At 41.9% G+C, this 23,010-nt stretch overlaps 1 protein-coding gene across 1 annotated transcript in view; it reads left to right on the forward strand.

Annotated features, from left to right (window-relative positions):
* Positions 1-22,470, forward strand: part of TNFRSF21 (TNF receptor superfamily member 21) — a 75,756-nt gene extending 53,286 nt beyond the window's left edge. The window contains exons 5-6 of the mRNA XM_019457358.2: positions 13,191-13,419; positions 14,647-22,470. Of these exons, the coding sequence (XP_019312903.2) occupies positions 13,191-13,419; positions 14,647-14,876 (459 nt within the window). The 3' untranslated portion in view covers positions 14,877-22,470. The remainder of the gene's footprint in view (positions 1-13,190; positions 13,420-14,646) is intronic.
* Positions 22,471-23,010: the final 540 nt, after the last annotated feature.

A 23,010-nucleotide genomic window follows, 5' to 3' on the forward strand; every position in this document is an offset into this window, starting at 1 on the left:
GAGGTACTGTTTACTTAACTGCGGGATGTAAGAAAGTGACATAGTAAAGCAATGCTTACTGGCTAGGTTCGACAGTAATTGTGATTGGAATTTCAGTATTCCTTTATTGTCTCAGTTTGATAAAGGATAGAAAAAGGGATTTTATGCACCTTTTACAGAATGATAATATTAAGAAGACCTGCAACAATTGAAAATAATGTAAAGTGTTACTTCAGCTCTCTGCTTTGACCAGCGATCCTCAAATGTAAAGAACTGGTGCTAATCCAGCAGGGGAGTTGGGTACCTTACCCCTCCTGCCCGCCTTCCATTAGATAAGACCGATCAAAACTATGCTGTAATGTAACTAGTGGACTTGAAGCCAGTGCTGTTGTTGTGGACTGCTGGGTAATAGAATGACTCTTTGTTAGACATTCTCGATCCCTTCCAGAAACCATGCAGGAGACCTGCGTCCCAGAGGCAGAGTCTTCCCCCCCTCCGGCCCCCAACTATAGTCGACGCTGTTTGGACACTGGATGGCTTTGCTTTGTATAATCAACTGGGACAGTCTCTGCATTGGGGACAGCACTGGGCATTCTGATTTTGCCACTGTTTCTGTGGCGGAGGGAACTACAGTTGCTGGGGGTTTTTTTTGTTAACCAGCTGCAGGATGCAGCTGTCCTTACCTAAGGTCTGACTGAGACCAGCTCTTTTCAGACACTTAACATAGTGAGGGCGAATCAAGGCGAATACCAGCTGTATGTTCAACTGTTGGCTTTTTGGCCATTCAGATTTGTCTTCTTCTTTAATTTACCAGTTGGTCATCTCTGAGAAGATAGGGATTATTATCCCAAGGCCCTAAGACGCTAGCTGAACTCAGCCTGTATCTCGCGCCTGCCCTCGGCCGGCCGTGTTACCACAGCATAGAGGGTCATTTAAGGTCAAGTCACTTAATTTGCAGGGTGTGACTGTGGGCTCTGGGGAACACCCCTGTGTGGTGACAAGGGGACTTTATAAAGGGATTGTTGCCACACGATAGGCTTAGGTACATTTCGTGGTGCTTGTGTTTAGGGTGGCCATCGCGTATAAAGAAGCAAGCTCTGTGAATAAGCTTTTAGGTTTTTAATGTCATTTCAGGCCATTCTACTTATTATCACATTCCAGGGTTTCATTCAGTTGGTCAACAACCTTTTGTGGAGCACCAGCTGTGTGTCTGGTACTCTGTAAAGAAGAAAGGTGGTCTCTAGGCCTTTGAGCAGCTCGGTCACCGAGAGGAAGACTCTTGTGCAAATAATGTGCAATTCAGTGTGATAAGCAAATGTTATAACAGAAGGGTACACAGGAAATTATAAGGTTGTAGCAGAAGGCAGGGGTACTGACCTACCCAAAAATACAGAAAACAATAGCAGACGTATATTTGTCCACTTGAAAAAGTCATTTTTAGGGGCGCCTGGGTGGCTTCGTCAGTTAAGCATCTGACTCTTGATTTTGGCTCAGGTCATGATCTCATCGTTCGTGGGTTTGAGCCCCACGTTGGGCCCTGCGCTGACAGTGTGAAACCTGCTTGGGATTCTCTTTCTCTCTCTTTCTTCCCCTCCCCCACTCACACTGTCTCTTTCTCTCTCAAAATAAATAAGGAAAAAAAGGTACTCTTTTTTTTTTTTTAATGTTTATTTATTTTGAGAGACAGAATGAGCAGGGGAGGGGCAGAGAGAGAGGGAGACAGAATCCCAAACAGGCTCTGCGAAGTCAGCACAGAGCTTGACATGGGGCTCGAACCCACCAACTGCAAGATCATGACCTGAGCTGAAATCAAGAGTCGGACGCTTAACTGACTGAGCCACCCAGGTGCCCCCCAAAAAAGGCATTCTTAAAAAAACAGACTGTAGTTTCTCTCAAGACTGGATTTTGGTCCTCTTCCCCGAGATTTTCTGTCTGGTTTCTGCTGAGGAAGCCCTACCTAATCACACTTAGGGCTTCTCAAGCTTTTGACTCTGCAAAGAACACTTGTTTTACTGAGAACCTTGTTTTGTTTTACTCCGTCGCAAGCTGTTCAGAAAGCTTTCACTGTTGCACAATGTTAAAGGTACATAAATAAGTTTCCAGTGCCCCACTTCATGGAAGTGAAGTTCGAACTTTGAATCTTTAAGAACTAATAGAACTAATTGGCGGATCCAACAAATTGACTTTCAGCTTCGTGAATTCATGGCTGTCTTCTAAGGATCTGGGGAAGATTGGAACCAGAGTGTGTATACTAGAGATCAGGAGTGTAAATACCCAGTCCTGCACTTGCCATTGAGTGGGGGCTCAATACAGTTTTGCTACTATCTTCTATGTTGAAATTAAAGTCTACATTCTTCCGTTTTTAACTCAAGAGCAAATGATACCACTCTACTTTCAATAAATGCACATTAAGGAGAAAGGGAGCCAACATTTGCTGAGTATCTGTTGTGTCCCAAATGCTGTCTGGGTGCTTTACATCTGTGATTATCTAGCAAGCTTCATCGTTCTGCAGGGTATAGGTAGGTATGAGAATTAAGACATCATTTTGTATTTAGTTCAAGGCCATGTCCATTGTAAGATGCACCATTATTGCATATACTACCAAGGTAGCAATTAAAACACTGCCAATTATAGTTGTAAGATTTATCCCTATTTGAGAGATGTTAAAATGTGAAAAAATATATATCGTAGGATTAATCCAGTATGGTAGTTGAGCTTGAGGTGTATAGTTTATAAGGAGCTTCTTGGGGATCTTGAGATTGATACATTTTCTCTCCCAACACGTGTTTGCACATGCTTTTTCTTTTCCTTTTTAAAACTGCTTTTGAGGATAGATGGATTAACATAACCGACTTATTTAGTAAACATTAATGGAATGCCCATTATGTTTTGAGCCCTGTGTCCAACACTGGAGATACTAGATGGAAACATTTACGTATAAGACACACATAAAACACAAAACCTGGGAATCCTCCCTCAAGTTGCTGACAGTTTTACAGGAGGGGTAGGTATTTGAGCCCCACGTTAAAGGATATTCTGTAGACTTGAAGTGGGCTTTTATTTTTTTCCTGAGGCACGGTATCTCCATGTTCAGAAAAGGCAGTCTATTAGTTGATGACATTTTCCATTGCTTAATCCACACCTTCACTGGCTTTCTCAAAGAATCCACTGAAATGAAATCAGAATCAATATGGTGAAAAGAAGCTTATTTTCTCCATCAATTACCAGTGCTGGATATCATATTTTTAATTTATTTTTAAAGCCAAAACTCATATCTTGATAAAGCTTAGTAGCTTCCAATTCGGGCCCAGTTTCTCCATTTTATGTTTATGAGACTATCTCTTGTTCTGTTATCACACATGTACCAATCGCAGGTACACGTGCTGGTGAGGAATTGCATCATGGCCAGCAGTAGGTTTTATTGTATACCAGTTAATTTCAGTTCAACACTTTCAATGCTTAATTCTTCATATTCTTTGGGAGAGGTAGCTTTCACTCCTGACTTTCCCATTAAATTTTTTTTTTTTTTTCAGAGAAACTTTTGATTTACCCACAGTTGGACTTTGTCAGGGGACAGTCTGCAGTGAACAACCATGAACATGACTTATCACCAAAAAAGTACTAGAAAAAAACATGGGGGAATTTTTCTTTGTTCTTATTATCCCAACAGTAGGTCAGTCTCTTTTGAGAAGGATAGAAAACACTGAAGTCACACCAGTAAGATTCGACTACTTAACAATAAATGGATAAGCCAGAAAACATCATAGGTAAGTCAAAAGAATAATAACTGGGAGAAGTTGTTTGCAACATAGGGTTAACAACCTTAAAAAAATCAAGAGCTTTTACAAATTAATGAAGAGACCAAGGACCCAAAAGAAAATTGGGCAGTCTGTGAACAAGACAGTTCACAAAAAAGGAAATCGTGAGGGTTCCTAAAGGTATACAGGTTTTTTAGCCTTGCTCGGAACAAGAAAAATTAAAATGGAAACCTGCACAGAGATACAATTTTAACTTCTTAGATTGGTAAGGAGGAGAAGGTATGACACCATTTTTTGTGTTGTGAGAGTACAGAGAAAAAGGGATACTGTCTGTTGCCGATGTGTGTGTACGTGAGCCCAACCCTTATGGAGAGCCATCTGGTATTATCTACCAAAGTATATGGCAGTTGATGATTGACCTGGTACTTCCAGGACTATGTCCTACGAATAGTCCCACGTGCCTCTGCCATGTGTGTAGAATGTCCCAAGTAAAGTATTCCTTGTAACGTCATCTGTAATAAAGGAGTGGAGGCAGCATAAATGACCTTCAACAGAGAACTGGTTGTAGAAGTTGTGGAACGCCCGGACAGTGGAACAGCATGCATTTGTCGAGAGGAGCGAGTATTGTGTTAAAAAAAAAAAAAAAGTAAAATAAGAAAAATAGTAACAACTAAAGAAGAGGTGGGGAAGGGTAGAGACTATATAATACCTCTTTATTGGTGTAAGTATCGACTGGGAGGAAGAACACACGAGGAATTGGTAAGAATCACCACCCGCAGGGGAACCTAGTAGATGAGAACTGTGAGTCAGAGATTAATAAGGGAGAAGTATTTTTCACAGTAGCTCCTTTTGGAATTATGTACCAGGTATATTCCAATTCTAATGGCATGCATCCAACTAATGATTTTATTAAATAACACTAATTTAATCAAACTTAGCAAGTTCAAAACAGTTGAGTCACTGAGATGAGCTTGAGCCTTCTTACCTCAAGATCATGAGTTTCCTGTGAAATTACTTTCTGTCTTCCACAATGCCTTAAGGCAAGCTTTGTCAGATTCATGCACCTCCTTTTCATGGTTAGAATTGGTCAAAGACTTTTTTGTGGGAAAGGCTTCCTCATGGGTTCTCAGTGAGTGAAATGTAGGGAAACCCACGTCATTCCCGGCAGCGTGACCTCCTCATGTGTCCACGGGGCCGAGCTCTTGTAAGGCTCAGCAGTATGTTTGGATGTGAGTGGGCTCCAGCCTGGAACCAAGAGAACCCACTTACTCTCTCTGTCATCGCTTCCTTTTTCGAGAAAGCTAGTCAGTGAGTCAGCTCAGGGCTGCAATGTTACCGTTGATGTCAGCAGGCTGGACAGCTTGCAGACACAGCGCCAGCAGCTGGGCGGGGCTCACCCTCCCTTCCTTCTCCTTCCAGAGCCAGCTGGTTCTTACCAGCTCTGGCAGCTTCATACAGCACTACTTGTGGCTTCCTGTGGCTTTTCCCCTCTGCATTCAGGAGAGGAACAGTTCTCTTGCTTAGGGCAAGGATTAGTCACCTTCACATAAATGTGGGTGGATTTGTAGCCTTTGGGATTCCCTTTAGAAATTAACTCTTAGAAATGACATATACACACAAGACTGTAGCAACTGCCTTGACTTGGGCTTGGCGTAGTTAAGGGAGAAACACACTATGGCCAGCTAACCTGGGATGCAGTTTCAATATAGGCTTAACTGAGGTTGCAGTCGATACAAAATACTTTCATGATGCTATGCTTGGACGGATCTAGGGTGGGTGTGAGGTGTCTTTTAAAATAATTTCCCGGTGGCTTTGCCATTCTTGGGCCAAGTTAATCCTATGAGCCTCCCGAGGATGAGTACTGTAGGTCCTGCTGTTGGTCCCCAGCTCTCGGGGACAGTGCACACCTCTGCGTCCACTGAGCTCTGCTACTGCTGTGGGCTGGCATCGGGCTTTCCAGGGAAGACGAGCAGGGCTTTTTGGCATCGCACTCCTGTTCTTTCTTCCATCCCATGACCTCCGGTGGCCCTAGGGGGATCTAGACAGCATGAGGCCAGCAATGCCCACTTGCCAACTGATGATTTAGATTTAAGTGTTAGCCCTGTTCCCTGCTTATGCAACGGAAGCCCCCTCTTGTTTCCCTTTCCTGGGACAGGGGCTGGGCAAGAGAAGAAAGACGGAATGACAACAGACTAAAGAATCAGAAGCCTAGGGGCGCCTGGGTGGCTCAGTCGGTTGAGCGTCCGACTTCAGCTCAGGTCACGATCTCACGGTCTGTGAGTTCGAGCCCCGAGTCGGGCTCTGGGCTGATGGCTCAGAGCCTGGAGCCTGCTTCCAGTTCTGTGTCTCCCTCTCTCTCTGCCCCTCCCCCGTTCATGCTCTGTCTCTCTCTGTCTCAAAAATAAGTAAAATTAAAAAAAAAAAATCAGAAGCCTAGGAAAAGTTTGGGGAATTTTTGTCTTATAGTTACTTGGCTCTTAGCCCTTGTTTAAAATTTATTTTCCCAATTAAGAAAATAAGGCTTATGAAACAAAGAGAAGTTGAAAACACAGTACAACAAATACCCATAAGCTTAACCACCTAGATTTAACAATTAACTCACATTTTAATGTCTTTGCTTTATCTATATACGTGAATGTATATTTCCGGGTCATATTCCCATTTCTAAGACTTCCCTCCAAATTTCTTAACAACTGATAACACTTCTTTTAAACGCTGAGGAATCAGCATCTTCCCATTTCCTTTTTTTTCTTTTTGTTTGTGAAAAGAAAATTTTATAATTTTACTAGGTGTAAATTTGGATTATTCCTGCCAACACCTTTACTCTGAGTGAATTTAATAAGAACTCACACTCAGAAGAATAAAGCCATTGTGTCCCACCCATTTTTTCTCTTTTTCGTTGTTGAGATCACCACCGTATTTCATTTATTAAAGAGAGAAATCGTTGTATTTCTCAGGTTTTCTTCAGTATCTGAACTTAGGAATTGAATAGATTCAGATAAGTTTTTTGAGAGACAGCTGGTAACCATCATTATCTGAACCTTACTTATATATGAAATCCTGGAACCACATAGATTTAGATGACAAAGGTTTCCTTATCATCTGGATTCCTGTTCTCTAAACAAAGGGACTGCATAAGATTCAGATATCTAGATGCTTATATGGGCGGGGAAGATAGCACTTGCTTTTATCAGAGCCCCGGCTTACATATCTACCAGACCTATAGGACGTCATGAAATCTAATTTGATTTTGATTACACGAGCAGCTGGGAGAGCAGGGGAAACAAGCTTGAGATAATATCATAATCCTCAAATAATTTTAGTTATGTATTTATTTGTGACTGTAATTCCTTTGAGATAAAACTTCAGTGGAAATTACGTGGTTTTTTTTTTGTTTGTTTTGTTTTGTTTTGTTTTTTTTAAACAGCCCCTGGTCTGTCGGATCGGAAATATTTTCAAATACAAATGCAAGTCATTGGTCCACCGTTGAGGTGTCTGATATTTACAGAATCTCTCTCTCATCTTTATCTCAGGGCCATCATCCAGCCGGAGTCTAAGCTCTGCCACTGAGTTACAGATCCTTGCAGACCCCACCTTTTGCTTCTTCCTTCTGGCTCAGCAGCCAGGGCACCTCCTTGTGGTCATGTGGTTGCTCATACTGAGGTTACGGGGTTTGTCATTTTTCTGTAAACATAGTGGGTCCAGACAGAGAAGTGACATGGCTCAGCAAAGAGGGTCGCTTTGAAACTGGACAGACCTGATCTTGAATCCTGGCTCCGTGACCTTGGGCAGGGTAGTCAAACCTCTTAGAGCCTCAGTTTTTTCATTTGTAAAATGAAGCCCCTAAGAGCTACCTTCACAGCAAATGGAATATGTGTATTTCACACTGAATCATTTAAGCACAGTACTGGTAATGGTTTATTTCTTAAAGTCCCTGTTGTTTGCTGGATCTGAGTGACAAGCTGGTCAACTCAGATGGAATAGCAATTAGTTTTCATTGAATTTAGCAAATGGGCTTTTAAACACCATTATTAAAGTGATGGAAAACGTCGCAAATGTGACATAGGATTCTCCCATCTTTCTAAGTGTTGGAGGAGGCCTGGAGGGAAAGTTCAGCTGAAAGGGTAGCTTTTGATTGTGAGGAGTTCTCTTCTTGAGGCTGTCGGGCATATCGGTGGGATATGAAATCTTGTGGAATCCCAACTGGCTAGTGCCAGGAGCCAAGGGGTTAAGTTGAACCATTTTAGCAGATTGGCAAGGAGCATCTAGGCTGGGTAATTAATGCTTCATTTCAGGGGGTCATTGATGCATCAAAGTTGTGAATTCGTTTTATGAAAACAGATTGTGCAACCACAGGGAGATTATAATTGGGTAGTAATTGAAAATAACTCAGTGGTAAACTTTCGTTGAGTGAACCAGTTAGGGGTAACTTGGAAGGAGAAAGGGAGTTGGGGGTGGGTGGGTTGAGGGGAGAGAAGGAAATAGCCATAGTATGGCAAACAATAAATAAGACATAATTTCAACAGAGATGACCTAGTCTAATCTTTTTTGTTCAGAAATGAGGAAATAGGTCTAAGGAGGGAAGTGATTTCTCCAAGACCACACAGCTAGTTGGAAGTCGATTTCCTTTCCTCTCTTGCAGTGGAATTTCCAGGATGTTAATGATTTTGATGTTGAGGAGTTGACTGTGGGGCACATGAAATGCATGCTGGAAAGACAGCCTCTGAGGCTGGCATTCTCTGGCCGATTCCTGTTTGCAGACTATATTTGGGAGTAGTCTTGGAACCTTATTTCATTTCATTTATAAACCACTTTTGCCATGACTGAGGCTTGGAAGGATTTTCCTCTACCATCCCTGGCTACGCCATCCCCAAGGCTACTCAACAAGGAAAGCGATTTGGGGTTTGATGCTAAAACAGAAGAATTACTTCTGAGCTTCAGTTTCAGGTTGTAGTTGAGCTGAGCACCCAGAGTGGGTGCTCATTTGGATGCCGTAGGAGTGGAGGGTCGCAAAGACACAGCTGGAAATGAATGGCTCATCCCGGTGTAGCCCAAATACAAGTTAAATCACTGTTCTTACAAGGACTGCTACAAACCTCTACAGCCCCGGGATGGTCAAGCCCACCAATTTCAATCAATACCTTGGTTCCCTCATCCATTTGGATGGTATCTTGTACTCGGTGGTTCTGCTAATCAGAAAGGAAAGCAGTCAGGTCAGCAGTGGACCTTTAGGTGTGACTCAGCTGTTGAGTAGGTGAATCATTTATCTATCTCCCTTCCCCTATCACTTGGGACTAATAAATACAGTATCTGGCAGGACTAAGTGTACTTGCATAGAAACTCATCAGGAGGACATTTGGGGCTCATTTGGCAAAAGTAAATTGCACGCTCTTGAAGTCCGCACAATAGAACCATTCTGGTTTTGGCTGCTTGGGGAGCTCTCCCCTCATTATCCCTGCTGCCTCCCCCTTCCGTGTGTCTTACCGTCTCTACCTCATTTCTCAAGTGAGTCTTCTAAGTTAGCATGATTTGTCTCCTGGCTGTAAGGCAAAAAGAATTGTATTTTTAAAGTTTCTGCAAAAGGACTTCAAATATCCGGTGGATATATTGCCTTCATTGGCCAGATTTCTCCAGAGGCCTTTCTTTTAAGTCGAGTGTCTACCTCACTGCAGTGAATTGGAGGGTAATGTTACCCTTTTGTGCCTGTGGACACTTAACGGAAGTATAGCGAGGTGCTCTGCCAAGTATGTGATCTTCCAAGGTGGTCCTGTTCCTCGGCTACCAATATAAATAAATAAGAGCTACTGTAGCCATAATATTTCCAAGTTAGCAAATAGAAAATATACTTATCAGTGGTGACTGCTTTTATTTTATTTATTAAAATTTTTAAAAAATATTTTATTTATTTGAAAAGAAAATTTTAACGTTTATTCATTTTTGAGAGACAGAGAGAGACAGAGCATGAGCAGGGAAGGGGCAGAGAGAGAGGGAGACACAGAATCCGAATCAGGCTCCAGGCTCCGAGCTGTCAGCACAGAGCCTGATGCGGGGCTCGAACTCATGAACTGCAAGATCATGACCTGAGCCTAAGTCAGACGCTCGACCGACTGAGCCACCCAGGCACCCCAGTATTTTATTTATTTTTGAGAGAGAGAGAGAGAGGGAGAGAGAGAGAGAGAGAGAGAGAGAGAGAGAGAATGGGGGAGGGGCAGAGAGAGAGGGAGACGCAGAATCCAAAGCAGACTCCAGGCTCTGAGCTGTTAGCACAGAGCGCAATGTGGGGCTCGAACCCACACACCGTGAGATCATGACCTGAGCCAAAATTGGCTGCTTAACCAACTGAGCCACCCAGGTGCCCCATTGTGGTAACTTCTTTTAAAAATAACTTGTATTGTTTTTATAGTTATAGAAGTTGATATGTCCCTGTAGAGAATTTGGAAGGCCCAAAGATGCATAAGGAAAAAATTAAGTCCCTCATAATCTATTTTGTGAATATTTGGCTAAGTGTATGCTTAAAGATTTAACAAGAGGACCCTTTTCTGGCTTTCTTGTTTAGAGTGTTTGTCTTTTAGTATCTAAACCTTATTAATAAGTATTCTTTATTTGCTATCAACTCAACAGTGAACATGAACTTTCTGAATTAATAATTAATTTATTCCACATATCCCGATGACTTAATTTTCTTTTTAAAAAATTTTTAAGTGTTTTATTTATTTTTGAGAGAGAGAGTGAGTACGAGCAGGGGAGGGGAAGAGAGAGAGGGAGACACAGAATCTGAAGCAGGCTCCAGGCTCCGAGCTGTCAGCACAGAGCCTGATGTGGGGCTCAAACTCATGAACCGCTAGATTATGACCTGAGCTGAAGTCAGATGCTTAACTGACTAAACCACCCAGGTGACCCCCAATGACTTAATTTCCATTTAGAGCTATCTAATAGGTATCGTAGGTAATACAATGCTTGAGTTGCTGTGTTGTAACCCAGTGTTGATGGATATTGTAAGTAGTAAGGTAAAGGGAGGAAAGAAGTTAATTTTCTATGAGCAGCGTTTTTTTTTCCTTATAGGAAAAGTGCAAATAATTTTAGAGAAATCTGGAAATCAACCAGCTGCTGTGTATCCTGCATAAAGGGAGAGATACCTATATTTAGTAGCTGAATAGATTTTCTAGAAAGATGATTGTCACATGAGCTCTGGCTTTGGCTGTGATTGTTAGCCCTACGGTGATGACGGTAAAACCACTCTTAGGGACATTTTCTTATTCGCTGGACTCATCGTTGATTATAAGAGAGCATCACTGCAGCATTCTGTCTCACTGAATTGTGTTGGAAATCACGTACTTAATTTCCACTGATAGGATCCTTTGGCCAAAGTGGGGGAAAAATAAAATATTTAAAGTTTTGAGCTAAGTTCAGGAAATAGGTGGGTGGACTCCTTAGTCTGTTGGCATGTGATTTGTGGGCAGGAATTTCTTTTTTTAAGCAAGAACAGTGCAGTATATTGACTGACCATGTCGTCCAATGTAATGTGGTCCCTGAGAACCAGAGTGTAGACAAGTGCTCTTTGTCTAATTGAGTGAATAAAAAATGTGTATTGGCATGAATGGCCATGTGCATTTCAGAGAGGAGGGGCACATGCCAAGGCCTATTGAATTAAAAGTGTAAAAGCAGAAACATAAAATTTTGTCTGTGGATCAGAAAGGGGGCAGCTGGGAATGCGTTATGCAAGTCTTCAGCTTGTACTGGGGAAGCAGAAGCAGGGTGTGGGTGGTTGTGCAGAGGAAAACTGCTGTTGGAACAGTGGGCAGGTGCAGTAATCCGTGGTCTTTGGAATCTCCAGTCAGTTGCAAGAATTCCTCAGGCCTTACAGGTTGTAAAAGAAGCAGCTGTGTTTGCCTTGTGCGTTTTACAGCCCTTCAGCACAATACTTTGAAATGAGGGTCAGTGTCTTCCTGATTGAGGAACTTGACAATGTTTTGCCTGTCGTGTCTGAGTGAAGTCATGAGGGTTCTAAGAAGTGGTGATTAGCACTCCCTGAACCCTGCCCTGTGCGATCTGGCCCCCTGGCCCCCAGATTTTCATCCATGCCAGAAGAGCCAATAAAAAGATTCAAGTCAATGGACTAAGAGATGCCACAAATGCCTGCCAGAGTTCTAAAGCAGAGTGTCAGATGACAAGCTAAGTAGAGGTATTAAGCAGACCTGAGTTGAGCACCGGCCTTCTCCCAAGGGCTGTGTCCCCTCTCTGGACCTTGGTCATTTCATCTGTAAAACGGGGTGATATCGCCTATCATTTCCCCACTGCACACCTAGGTACAAACCATGCTTTTACCTGACCCGGCCACTGTAGCAGCATCCTAACTGGGCTCTCTCTTTTGTTTCTTGCCCGCCCTCCCCTACCCCCCAAAATCCATTCTCTGCATACCAGCCAATGGGCATGAAGCTCACCATCTCCATGTGAAACCATCTTGTTTGTTTGCTTCCTTGTTTTTGTCTTTCTGACCCTCCCCTCCAGAATGCAAGCTTCACTGTCTCCATTAAGTCCTTAGGAGCTCTATACTGGCCCCAGTGGGGTGGTCCTCACTCTCTTCCAGCTGCTTTGGCCTCTGGTGTTCTCCTGAGCTGCTTTGAAATGGGAATGAGTCTTAGCTCTGCCCCTTACTCTTTGGGAGCCCATAATTAAGAAAGTCATGTCATTTCTCTAGACCTCAGTTTCCTTACTTGTAAAAAGAGGATGTGTTCGTTTGCTAGGGCTACCGTAATAAAGTATCGCAGACTGGAAGCTTAAACAGCAGACGCTTATCTTGTCACAGTTCTGGAGGCTAGAAGTTTGAGGTGTCCTCAGGCTTCTTGACTTGTAGAAGACGGTAACCATCACCCTGTGTCTTACATGGTCTTTCTGCTGTGTGCCTCTTCTAAAGGCTTCTTCTAAGGATACCAGTCCTATTGGATTAGAACCCAATTATACCTTAATCACCTCTTTTTAAACTTACTTAGTTGGCCCCATCTTCAAATACAGTCATATTCTGAGGTACAGGAAGTTACAACTTCAGCATGAATTTTGGGGGACATAATTCAACTCATACAGAGGGGGCATACTAGATGTTATCTAAGACCTACACCAGCTCAATCCATTTTTTTCTAAGTTGGAGATCTTCCTGTTCACTCCCTTGTCCAGTTCCGTTCCTGTGAGGTAACAGCTTCGTGCACATGCTTCCTAATTTTTAATGCTTAACGCTTAGCCAGAACCACGTATATTCTTGAGGGTTTAAAAAGCGTGTGTGTATGTGTGTCTAGCAATAATGTAAGTTACAGGCTGTCAGAATGGCAGAATTCATCTATAAAATAGTAAATGGAACAAAAATAGCATCTGAGAGGGTGTTTTGATTTCATTGTTTTCCTCTACAGTTTTTGAAGTATATAATAAGAAACATTTTTATTTGTTTGTTTCCCCTCACAGCTGGAAACTGACAAACTGGCCCTCCCGATGAGCCCCAGCCCACTTAGCCCGAGCCCCATCCCCAGCCCCAACACGAAACTTGAGAATTCCACCCTGCTGACGGTGGAGCCTTCCCCGCTGGACAAGAACAAGGGCTTCTTCGTGGATGAGTCGGAGCCTCTTCTTCGCTGTGACTCCACATCCAGCGGCTCCTCGGCTCTGAGCAGGACGGGCTCCTTTATTACCAAAGGTACAGACGTTGGCAGAACGGCAGCAGGGTATATTCATTGTTTAAGCCTCCCCCAGAGGAGCCCCCGGGGTTTCTCCCTGGCCAGCCTCACAGCCAGATAGTTGCCTCACGGGAGTGATCTGCCCAGGAAAACCTATGACAGACCCCAAGGTGAGGCTGGCCCCAGAGGAACCCAGGCATCAGACAGCGGGGACCCACCCAGGAAGTCTTTACGGCTCTTTTGATCTGGCCGAGAGCCTGCATTGGTCGCCCTTTATCCTCATGATGCTATCGAAGGTGTTTCGGGGAAGGTCCGATAAAATGTTGTCTGGCAGGTTTTTTTGAAAATTATTTACCAGACCGGGTTTGCAGAATCCAAGGATTTAGAGTCTAACCTATCTTGGGGGTCAGAAGTGTAAGTTTCAGTGACTCAAATTAAAATGCACTCTCTTCAGAATCATTGCAGAGAACAAGGTTTTAAACATTGAGGATTGGTACTTTTGGTAAATAATTTCCCACTTTTGGATATTTCATGGCAGGCATGTTATGTTGTAGTTTATGTTTATAAAATATGTTCTCTCTTATATACCTTACCTATTTACATTTATCTATTTTATATTTATAGGAAAGATTTATATTTTAGTTTGTATTTTATGCTACATATTATATTTTTGAGAAAGCTTTTTAGAGGAGTAATAAATACGTTACAGTCCCTTGTCTCATTGTAAGGTGTGATCCAAGAAGCAGTATTTTCTTATTTGTGTGCTTTTGCCCTTGTAGTTTAGTTTTGAAATGTGGCAATGTAATTTGAAAGTCAGATAAGCAGATTACATGGACTTGGAATTTTTGAGGGGAAAAGGGCGGACTGATCTTTGTTTAGTAAACACATTGCAGATGGAAAAGTGGTTTTTTTGTTTTGTTTCCTTAAGTTTCTCTAAGTATTTCAGCATTCTGCTGAGTTATAGAAGAATCCCGAAGTCTTTTAGGTCTAGACAAAAGTCGCGCTAAGGACAGTCAACAACCCATGCAAGTGGTTCCTTGTCTGCTCTCTGTTAGGCAGATCTTATTATCTTAAGCGCAATGCAAGTAAAAACTATTGTATCGTTTAAAATGTGCCAGGGGTTCACTCACACACCTTGGGGTGGGGGTGGGGACGGCCTGGGAGAGGGGAACTGCCCCTCCTAGCGCTGTTCTGTTTCCCCAGTCCAGTCCCTTGACCGCCCCTTACCTTCCCTGTCCTCCCTGCAGAAAAGAAGGACACGGTGTTGCGGCAGGTACGCCTGGACCCCTGTGACTTACAGCCTATTTTTGACGACATGCTCCACATTCTGAATCCTGAGGAGCTGCGGGTGATTGAAGAGATTCCTCAGGCTGAGGACAAGCTGGACCGGCTATTTGAGATTATTGGAGTCAAGAGTCAGGAAGCCAGCCAGACCCTCTTGGACTCTGTGTATAGCCATCTTCCCGATCTATTGTAGACCATGAGGGATACCGCACTCTGGAAATTACTCAATTTAGTGGCAGGGTGGTTTTTTGTTTGTTTTGTTTCTGTTTTTCTAGTTGCGTGTGTGTGCATGTGCACGCACACGTGCGTGTGCGTGTGTGTGTGTGTGTGTGTAACAGAGTATATGGCCAGTGTTTTGAGTTCTTTCTTTTTTTAACCCTTCTAGGAAATTAGTTTATAAGCCTTACTCAAGGTGTCACTGTTGAAAAATACCCACCACTAAAGTTTTTTAGGTTCCATATTTTCTGTTTCAACTTCTTATGTGTTTTCAAAATTGTTCTGTGCACTTTAAATTCACTTAATGTACCACAGATGCAGTGTGGCTTTTCCTGCACACTGGATTGTGAGGCTCTGAACTTCTTAAAAGTGTAATGGCATCTTGTGAATTCTATACGCAGTCTTCGTGTCTCGACATCCACATCAGCTTTTTATTTTTTAATTGTAACTTTTTTTTATTATTATTTGTAATTTACAAATTTTCTTAAGGGTTAAAGAAGTGTAATACCCCGTTGCGTTACTGTAATGCAATAGATTTTGAGTTATCGTTTTAATATGCCTTGTTGTATAGTTCATATTCATGGCTGAAACTTGACCACACTGTTGCTGATTGTATGATTTTCACTTGGGCACCGTGTAGAATGCCTGATTACTTGTGCCCCTCTTATGCTAATGATGCTCTGGGCTGGAGACATGAAATCCTCAAGCCATCAGACCTTGCTATTTAAGTGGCTTGACACCTGGGCCACCAAAGAACTTGAACTTCATCTTTTAGGAATTGAGCTATTCTGGAACGTATTGCTGCACTTTGGAAAGTCACAACTGAGTGCCCGTGGCACCTTTTTCCATAGGGGATTTGCTCAGTTTTGCTTTAAAAGATGTCTTGTTTTTTTATACACACGTAGTCGGTAGGTCCAGTCTGCCCTCGAGGCCTTGGTCTTGGTGGGTGTCCTTTGTCATTCAATCACTTTAATTAAAAGTGGCTGCAGCTGTAAGAGCTCTTGTCTGATATATTTGCAACTCTGCTCCCATTTATAAACATGCTCTCTAATAACGCTCAGTTGCCAGAGTCTAATGCAAAGGTGGCGTGGACTCCCTTTGTGTGGGCGGGGTTTGTGGGTCATGGGGAGGGACTGATAGCAGAAAAAATGCCTTCAAGTGTACTAATTTATTAATAAATATTAGGTGTTTGTTACTTGAGTAGTTTGAGTGTATTTACTACTAGCCTTGTACATGTGCTCAAATTACAACTCTTTGGTTAGCCTCTTGGAAAAAATGTGTGTATTCTAAAAATCTCTGCATTTCTGACCTGTGAATCATGCAGATTCGCAGAGCTTTGTGTCTGGAAGAGTATTTGGAAATTCAGAGAGAAGGATGACCAAGTGTTAGAGATGACCAAGCATTCCCTAGTCTTTTGGGGGTAAATCTTAGGCTCCTATTTTGTCTCTATTTTAAGAAAAGAGGATTTGGAGGTGGAAAGGTATAAACGATGACATAGGTCCTGGAGTGTATTCTTACTCATTTCCATCTAGGAATTTTACCACTCGCGGGGGCCGGGGGGGGTTGGTGGTGGAGGGGGTCTGTACAAGTTCACAGGCTTCTGTGTGAAACTTCATTGCCCCTGAGTAACTTCAAGGGGCTTTCTGGGCAATAGGGTAAGGTAAAGTCTCATGATGATGGATGTATTACATCATATTATATATATTATTTTTTTATTATATGTTATCATATCTCCTTAGCTTGGGAACCCTGGCTCTATAGAATTCCAGTGGCCAGGACATCAGCAATTTGGAGTTCCTCTTTCGGTGAGAAACTGGAAGTGGGTGCCCTGTCTGGACACTTTGACACCCATGTCAGGGACATTGAAGGGGTCTTCTGCTTTCATCCACTCCCATGTGGCTGGTTTCTAGAGAACAATTCTGGTATGTGGTTTTATGGTTCTCAGGCCAGGTTTCCCTTCCTCTTTTGTGAACAGAAGACAGAAACTCTTCAAAAGGGAAACAAACTAGGATAGGTCGGTGATGGAGGGAAGGAGACAGATGGGTTTTTCAGAGGATTTGGAGACTGCGACTTATTTTTTGTGGGGCTTGAAAACAAATCAGTGTTATAGTTATTAAGTTTGTAAGTTACTTTTAGCTTGGAGATCATTATTTTCTTAACCTTTACAGCTTTGTACTTTACAAAGTGACTTTTACAATATCTCACTGAAACCTCATAACCACCTTTTAAGATAGGTACTATTATTGTACCCATTTTATAGATGAAGAATAGGCTTATAAAGGCTAAGGAACTTGCTTAAGGCTCTACAACAGAGTGGTAGAGATCAGACTTGAATCTGAATCCAAAAGCGTTTATTCAGGACTGATAACCAGAAATATTTTGTCAGGCTGAAGCCATGGATACAGAGATCACAGTGATGAAATGTATGTGGCTTATAAAGAAAGCCTTATACTTAATTAAGTTCAATGAATAATTGTGGAAGTGTAAGAAGGGGGTAGCATCTTTTGATGATACAAGGGGAAGGGACATGGAAGTTAGGGTTAAACAGAAGCTTAATATTGAGTTAATATAATACATAGCTTTCCACCTACCCCCAAAAGAAACCCAAGCTGCATTATTAAAAAAAATATATAATGTTCTGGTCAGAGTTGATGACAATCCGATTTATATATTATGTGGCTCACTTTGGAGGTTTTCTCTGGTGTGAACTAGCTTACTTTGAGGGCTGTGCTAAACTAGGTTTCCAATGCAGGGTTGGAGGGATAACCAGAAGAGTAGGAAACAGAGACAGGAGCATTTGTTGAGAAATCTAAACTTGACTACGAAGATCATCTGGGTAGGGGAAAGACTATCTTCAGCTATTTGCAGGGCTAAGGAAGAGACAATTTATTTTTCTTTAGAGAGTAATACTGTTTCCTCTAAGCCAATTTAGGTGAAATGCAGAAGAGCTCTTAAACAATTAGATCTGGCTGCTTTTCCAAGGAGAAAATATCTCCTACTCTGGGAAAAAGTTGGATGTGCTTCACTGGGTTATCAACCTTTCATGTAAATAATCACCTGGGAATGAGCAGTCTGTTCTAAAGGCAGGTTCCCAGAGAGTGCAATTCAGAAGGTTTCCCGTGAAATACAGAACAAGTGTCTCCCATATTTTTTTTTTCTGAAAAATCTTGGGCTCAGTGCTTGAGATCCTTGCCACTGTGGGCTGTCACCGCACCCAGGAGGTTGTTAGAATGCATCCTTGGAAGCCTCTTTGTTGTGCTCCTTAGACTTTAATGAGCACATGAAACACTGGGGGATCTTGTTGAAATGCAGATTCTGTTTCAGTTGGTGAGGGGATAGGTACCTAGGTGATGTGGATGCTGCTGGTCTCTAGATCGACATTGAGTAGCCTGCAACTGGGCCTCGTTTTCATGCAAAGAGTAGTGCTGATGTGGGAGAAGATGACACCATTTCCAAATGAGAGAAGTAAACGATTTCCGATGATCCAAAGAGATTTCCAGAATCAGGCAGTCCTGGTCAAGATCTACAGCAGTGGTTCTTGATCCCGGCGGCACATCGAAATCAGCAGGGGGCGGCTCTGGGAAATCCAGTGCCAAGGCCAACCTCCATACCGGTGATGTCAGAATCTAAGGGCCTGGAACCCAGGAATCAGCATTTTTAAAGCTCCCCAAAAGATGCCAATGTGTAGTCAGTCAGCTTGGGCAGCCACTGATTTAAGAGTTTGTGAAGAGAGAGTGCTTCTCAATCCTCACCCCAGATCTGATGGATAAATCTTACAGGGAGCGAACTCGGAAATCTGCAATTGTGAGTTTGCTATAAATCGTCCCACTCAACTCTGCAGGCTTGCTTTAGAACCCATAACCGTACTGTAAAACTACATGTAACTGTCAAGAACTGATACGCTACGTAGCAAGGATGGGCAACATCTTAAGGCTTAATTGCACTGCTGAACAATTAATTGATGCAACTGACCAGTTCTTCATGACTTTGAGCATAATGTATAAGGTATGATTAATCAAGAATATTTGGGATGTGATGTTTTTCTGATTTATGTTTCTATATCTATTTGATTGAAGGTTTGCCAATTTTCAAAAAATAAAGTAAGATCTGATGAGTCATAACTGCACTGACTATGTCATAGAATCTCAGACTGTGGGTAGCACCTGGGCTATGGGAGTGTCAGTTTCGATGTACGGTCCTGTAGATGTATCGGGTACCTATCTTACACTTCGATTTGAGAAAAGGAGATGTGATCAGTCTCTTGTTTAGCAGACTTGTGGCCCTTACCTTTGTAAGGAAACTTGGACATTGTCTAGAAATCTTGCGGTTTTCAGGTGGGAAGCTAGGCTCATTTCTGCTACTTCATGGCAGACCCCAGTTACCTCAGTCCCTGCCAGTACTCGTCCACTATTCCGAGATACTTCTTTGGCCTCTTTTCTTGAAAGCAGGTGGAAAATGAAGTTAGCGATTTGACCAAGAGTTACTTGCATTAGAAATCTAAAACAGTTTTTATGCTATTTGACTTCAAGTAGCCGAATATGTGAAGCATGTTGGATGCCAGAGCCTCACTATTTCCAAAATAACAGCTTTTCATAAAGTACCTCACAAGGATATAAAAAATATGGCAATGGATACGTCTGGGGAAAGGAACGAGCTATCCAGGGGACAGGAAGAGGAAAGGAAGGACACGTTCTTTCCACAGTTTGTTCTTTGGAGACTTTTGAGTTTTGCACCATGTGTGTGTATTGTGTGTGGAATTTGAAAAATTATAAATAAAAACTATTTTTAGAATATTTCTAAGGCATCCAGGGAATGTACACCCGTGAAGAGCAAGGTAAGAGTCCCATGAACCAGGCTTAAAATGTTAGTAATAGTTCTGTGAGGGGCGTTTTTGTAAAATCTGCAAAAGGGAGACAGGGTCTCGTTCTGCCCACCGCCAACCCCAACCTCTGTGATTTTAGATTCTTTTCCCGGACTTGGCTCCCAACAAACTTAATTAACGCAAAATTTAGATGGAGGGACTTCAAACCGAGAAGTTCAGAGAGGTGGAACATAGCAGCTATTTTCTGGCTCATCTTTTTATATTTCTCAGTACAGGAATCACTCATAATTAAGATCTTCAGGAGGAAAAAGGTCAAAGATCTCTTGAGAGTCTTTTGATAGTTGTTCGTCTCTCCAAAGGAGACGCTTCTGTTCTGCTCTGGCATTGTCTTGTTTTCACTCACCTAGTGCTTTGTCCATAGGAAGATGCCAAACTAGAAATCCCATGAAGGAGGCAGAAGAGGGACATAGGTAGCTCGTTTCCAAAAGTCCTATGACAATTGTGTCTCATTCTCTTTAGAAGTTAGAACAATTTCGTGCCAGGTTTTGGCCCCTTTTGTTTAAACACAGGGTACCCATCAACAGAAATATTCATTTTGTCACTCCATTCATCCATCCATGAAACATGTGAGCACCTACTATGGGTGAAGCACTAAGCCAAGAGCCAAGAATACAAAGAATTCTATACAAGCCAGTAACGACTGTCGACACCAGGGCATTTGTCTGTTCATCGCTGTATCCTCGGCATCTAGAACAATGCCTGGAACATGGTAGGCGCTCAGTTACTCTATGTTTAGTAAATAAAAGCATGCAGGCCCTGACCTCAAGCTCACATCTCAGAAAGGAAACAGACATGGACATTATAATCAAATCAAATTATAATCAAATGTATCTAAATGAAATGATAGAAATACAAAGAGGATATTAGGAGAGTTAGAAATGAAATATGAATCAAGGAAAAAATGTCACAAAATCCTTTAGTGGAAGTCTTCCTTCTAATTTTAAAGAACATTGCACTAAAAGAAAGGGCAGACAGTTACAGTTCCATACATTCCAAATTTCTGGGGAGAGAGATAGTTTGTAAAGAGAAAGTTTTCCAAAAAGGAAAACGTAGGTATTGTAGACATTATTATGCAAGCAAGGAGTTCATATTGTTTTAAATATTGGCTAACCATCATGATAAGACGCGAGGCCCAGTCATGTGACTGCTTTGCATACATCACATATTGGGAGTCCAGATGTATATGTCCCTTCATGAAACAACTCCTCCTCCTATAACGTATCCAAAGCACTTGGTATTATTCACTCTAATCCTAACCTGCATCTTATGATGCAGGAGCTGTTAGAATTTCTCTTCTGCTGATGAGGAAGCTGGTGCACAGATAATGACTTCCCCAAGTCACAAAGCTAGTAAATGGTGGAGCCAGGAAGACCATTGTAGAACTGGGTGAGCCAAGCATGGTCCTAAATGACAAATTAGGTGGACTGGATTGCTGCCCTTCTAGAGCATCTCATCTGGAATCGACCGAAGTTGAATTGCTTTTTTGTTTGGCTTTCACATTGTTAATTTTTTTTTTTTTTTTTTACTTTGAAATAATTCAAGATACACAAGAAGTTTCAAAAGTAGTATAGAGAGTTCCTATCCACCCTTTGCCCAGTTTCCCCAGGATAACATCTTGCATAACCATGATATTACCAAAACCAGGAAATGGACATTCATATAATATTACTAACTAAGCTACAGACCTTACTCAGCTCACACCAGTGTTTACATGCACTTCTTTAAAAAATGTTTGTTTATTTTGAGAGAGAGAGAGAGAGCAGGGGAGGGGGGGAGAGAGAGGGAGAGAGAATCCCAACCAGACTCTGCGCTGTCAGCACAGAGTCTGACTCAGGGCTTGATCCCATGAACCGGGAGATCATAACCTGAGCCGAAATCAAGAGTCAGACACTGAACTGACTGAGCCACCCAGACCCAGGCACCCCTGTTTTTTTGGTGTGTGTGTGTGTGTGTGTGTGTGTGTGTAGTACTATGAAATTTTATCACATATGTAGATTCATGAAGGCACTACCATAATCAGAATACATAACTGCTTTATCACCACAAAGAAACTCTCCCCCCGTGTCCCCTTTATAGTGTCACCTTCCCCTCCACCTTAAACCCTGACAACTGTTTTCTGTCACTAGTTTGTCATTTAGAAAGTGTTATATAAATGGCACCATGCAGGATGTAACCTGAGATTGGCTTGTTTTCCTTCAGCATAATTCCATTGTGACCTAACCAAATTGTTGCACATACGAACACGTTCTTTTTCACTGCTGAGTAGTATTCCACGGTAGGGATGTACCACAGTTCGTTAACTATTCATGAATACATTTGGGCTGTTTCTAGTGTTTGACTATTACGGATAAAACTTCTATGACCATTTGTGCACAGACTTTTATGTGGAAATAAATTTCATTTCCTTAGGGTAAATACTCAGGTATAGGATTGTTAGAAAATATGCTAAGTCTTTTTTCAACTTTATAGTAAACTGACCAACTGTTTTCGTAGTGGTGGGACCATTGTGTATTCCCAGCATTATGCATAAGAGACCAAGTTGTTCTGCATCCTTGCTAGTCCTCAATATTGCCAGTATTTTTATGTTAGTTATGCTAGTATGTATGTAGTAGTACAAACCTGAATTTATAAAATCATGGAAACATATAAATGAGTAAGAATTTAAAATTAAAAAGTGCTACCTCTCTGATGCTCGCTTCTGTTTAATTGCCGTATTTCATTCTTTTTAAAATTTCATTTATTGGGGTAAGAATATTTAATATGAGATTGACTCTCATGACAAGTTTTTAAGTATACGGTACAGTATAATTTACAGGTGCAATGTATATAGTAGACCTCTAGAACTTACTCATTTTGCTTAATTAAAATTTATGCCCCCTTGATTAGTAACTCCTAATTTTCTCTCTACTCTCAACCCCTGGCCACCACTATTCCACTCTTTGGTTCTACGAATTCGAGTATTTCAGATACCTCACATAAGTGAAATCATATAATGTTTGTCTTTCTGAGATCGGCTTATTTAATTTAGCATCATGTCTTCAAGGTTCATCCATGTTGTCATGCATTGCAGAATTTCCTTCTTTTTTAAAGTCTAAATATTCCATTGTGTGTATATATCAGATTTTCCTTATCCATTCATATCTCAATGGAAATTTAGTCTGTTTCCCTATTTTGGCTATTGTGAATAGGGCTGTCATAAGCATGAAGGTGCTAATATCTTTTTTGAGAT

Source organism: Panthera pardus, unplaced genomic scaffold, assembly GCF_024362965.1.
Source record: "Panthera pardus isolate Hobbes unplaced genomic scaffold, ASM2436296v1 HiC_scaffold_17, whole genome shotgun sequence".
NCBI lineage: Eukaryota > Metazoa > Chordata > Mammalia > Carnivora > Felidae > Panthera > Panthera pardus.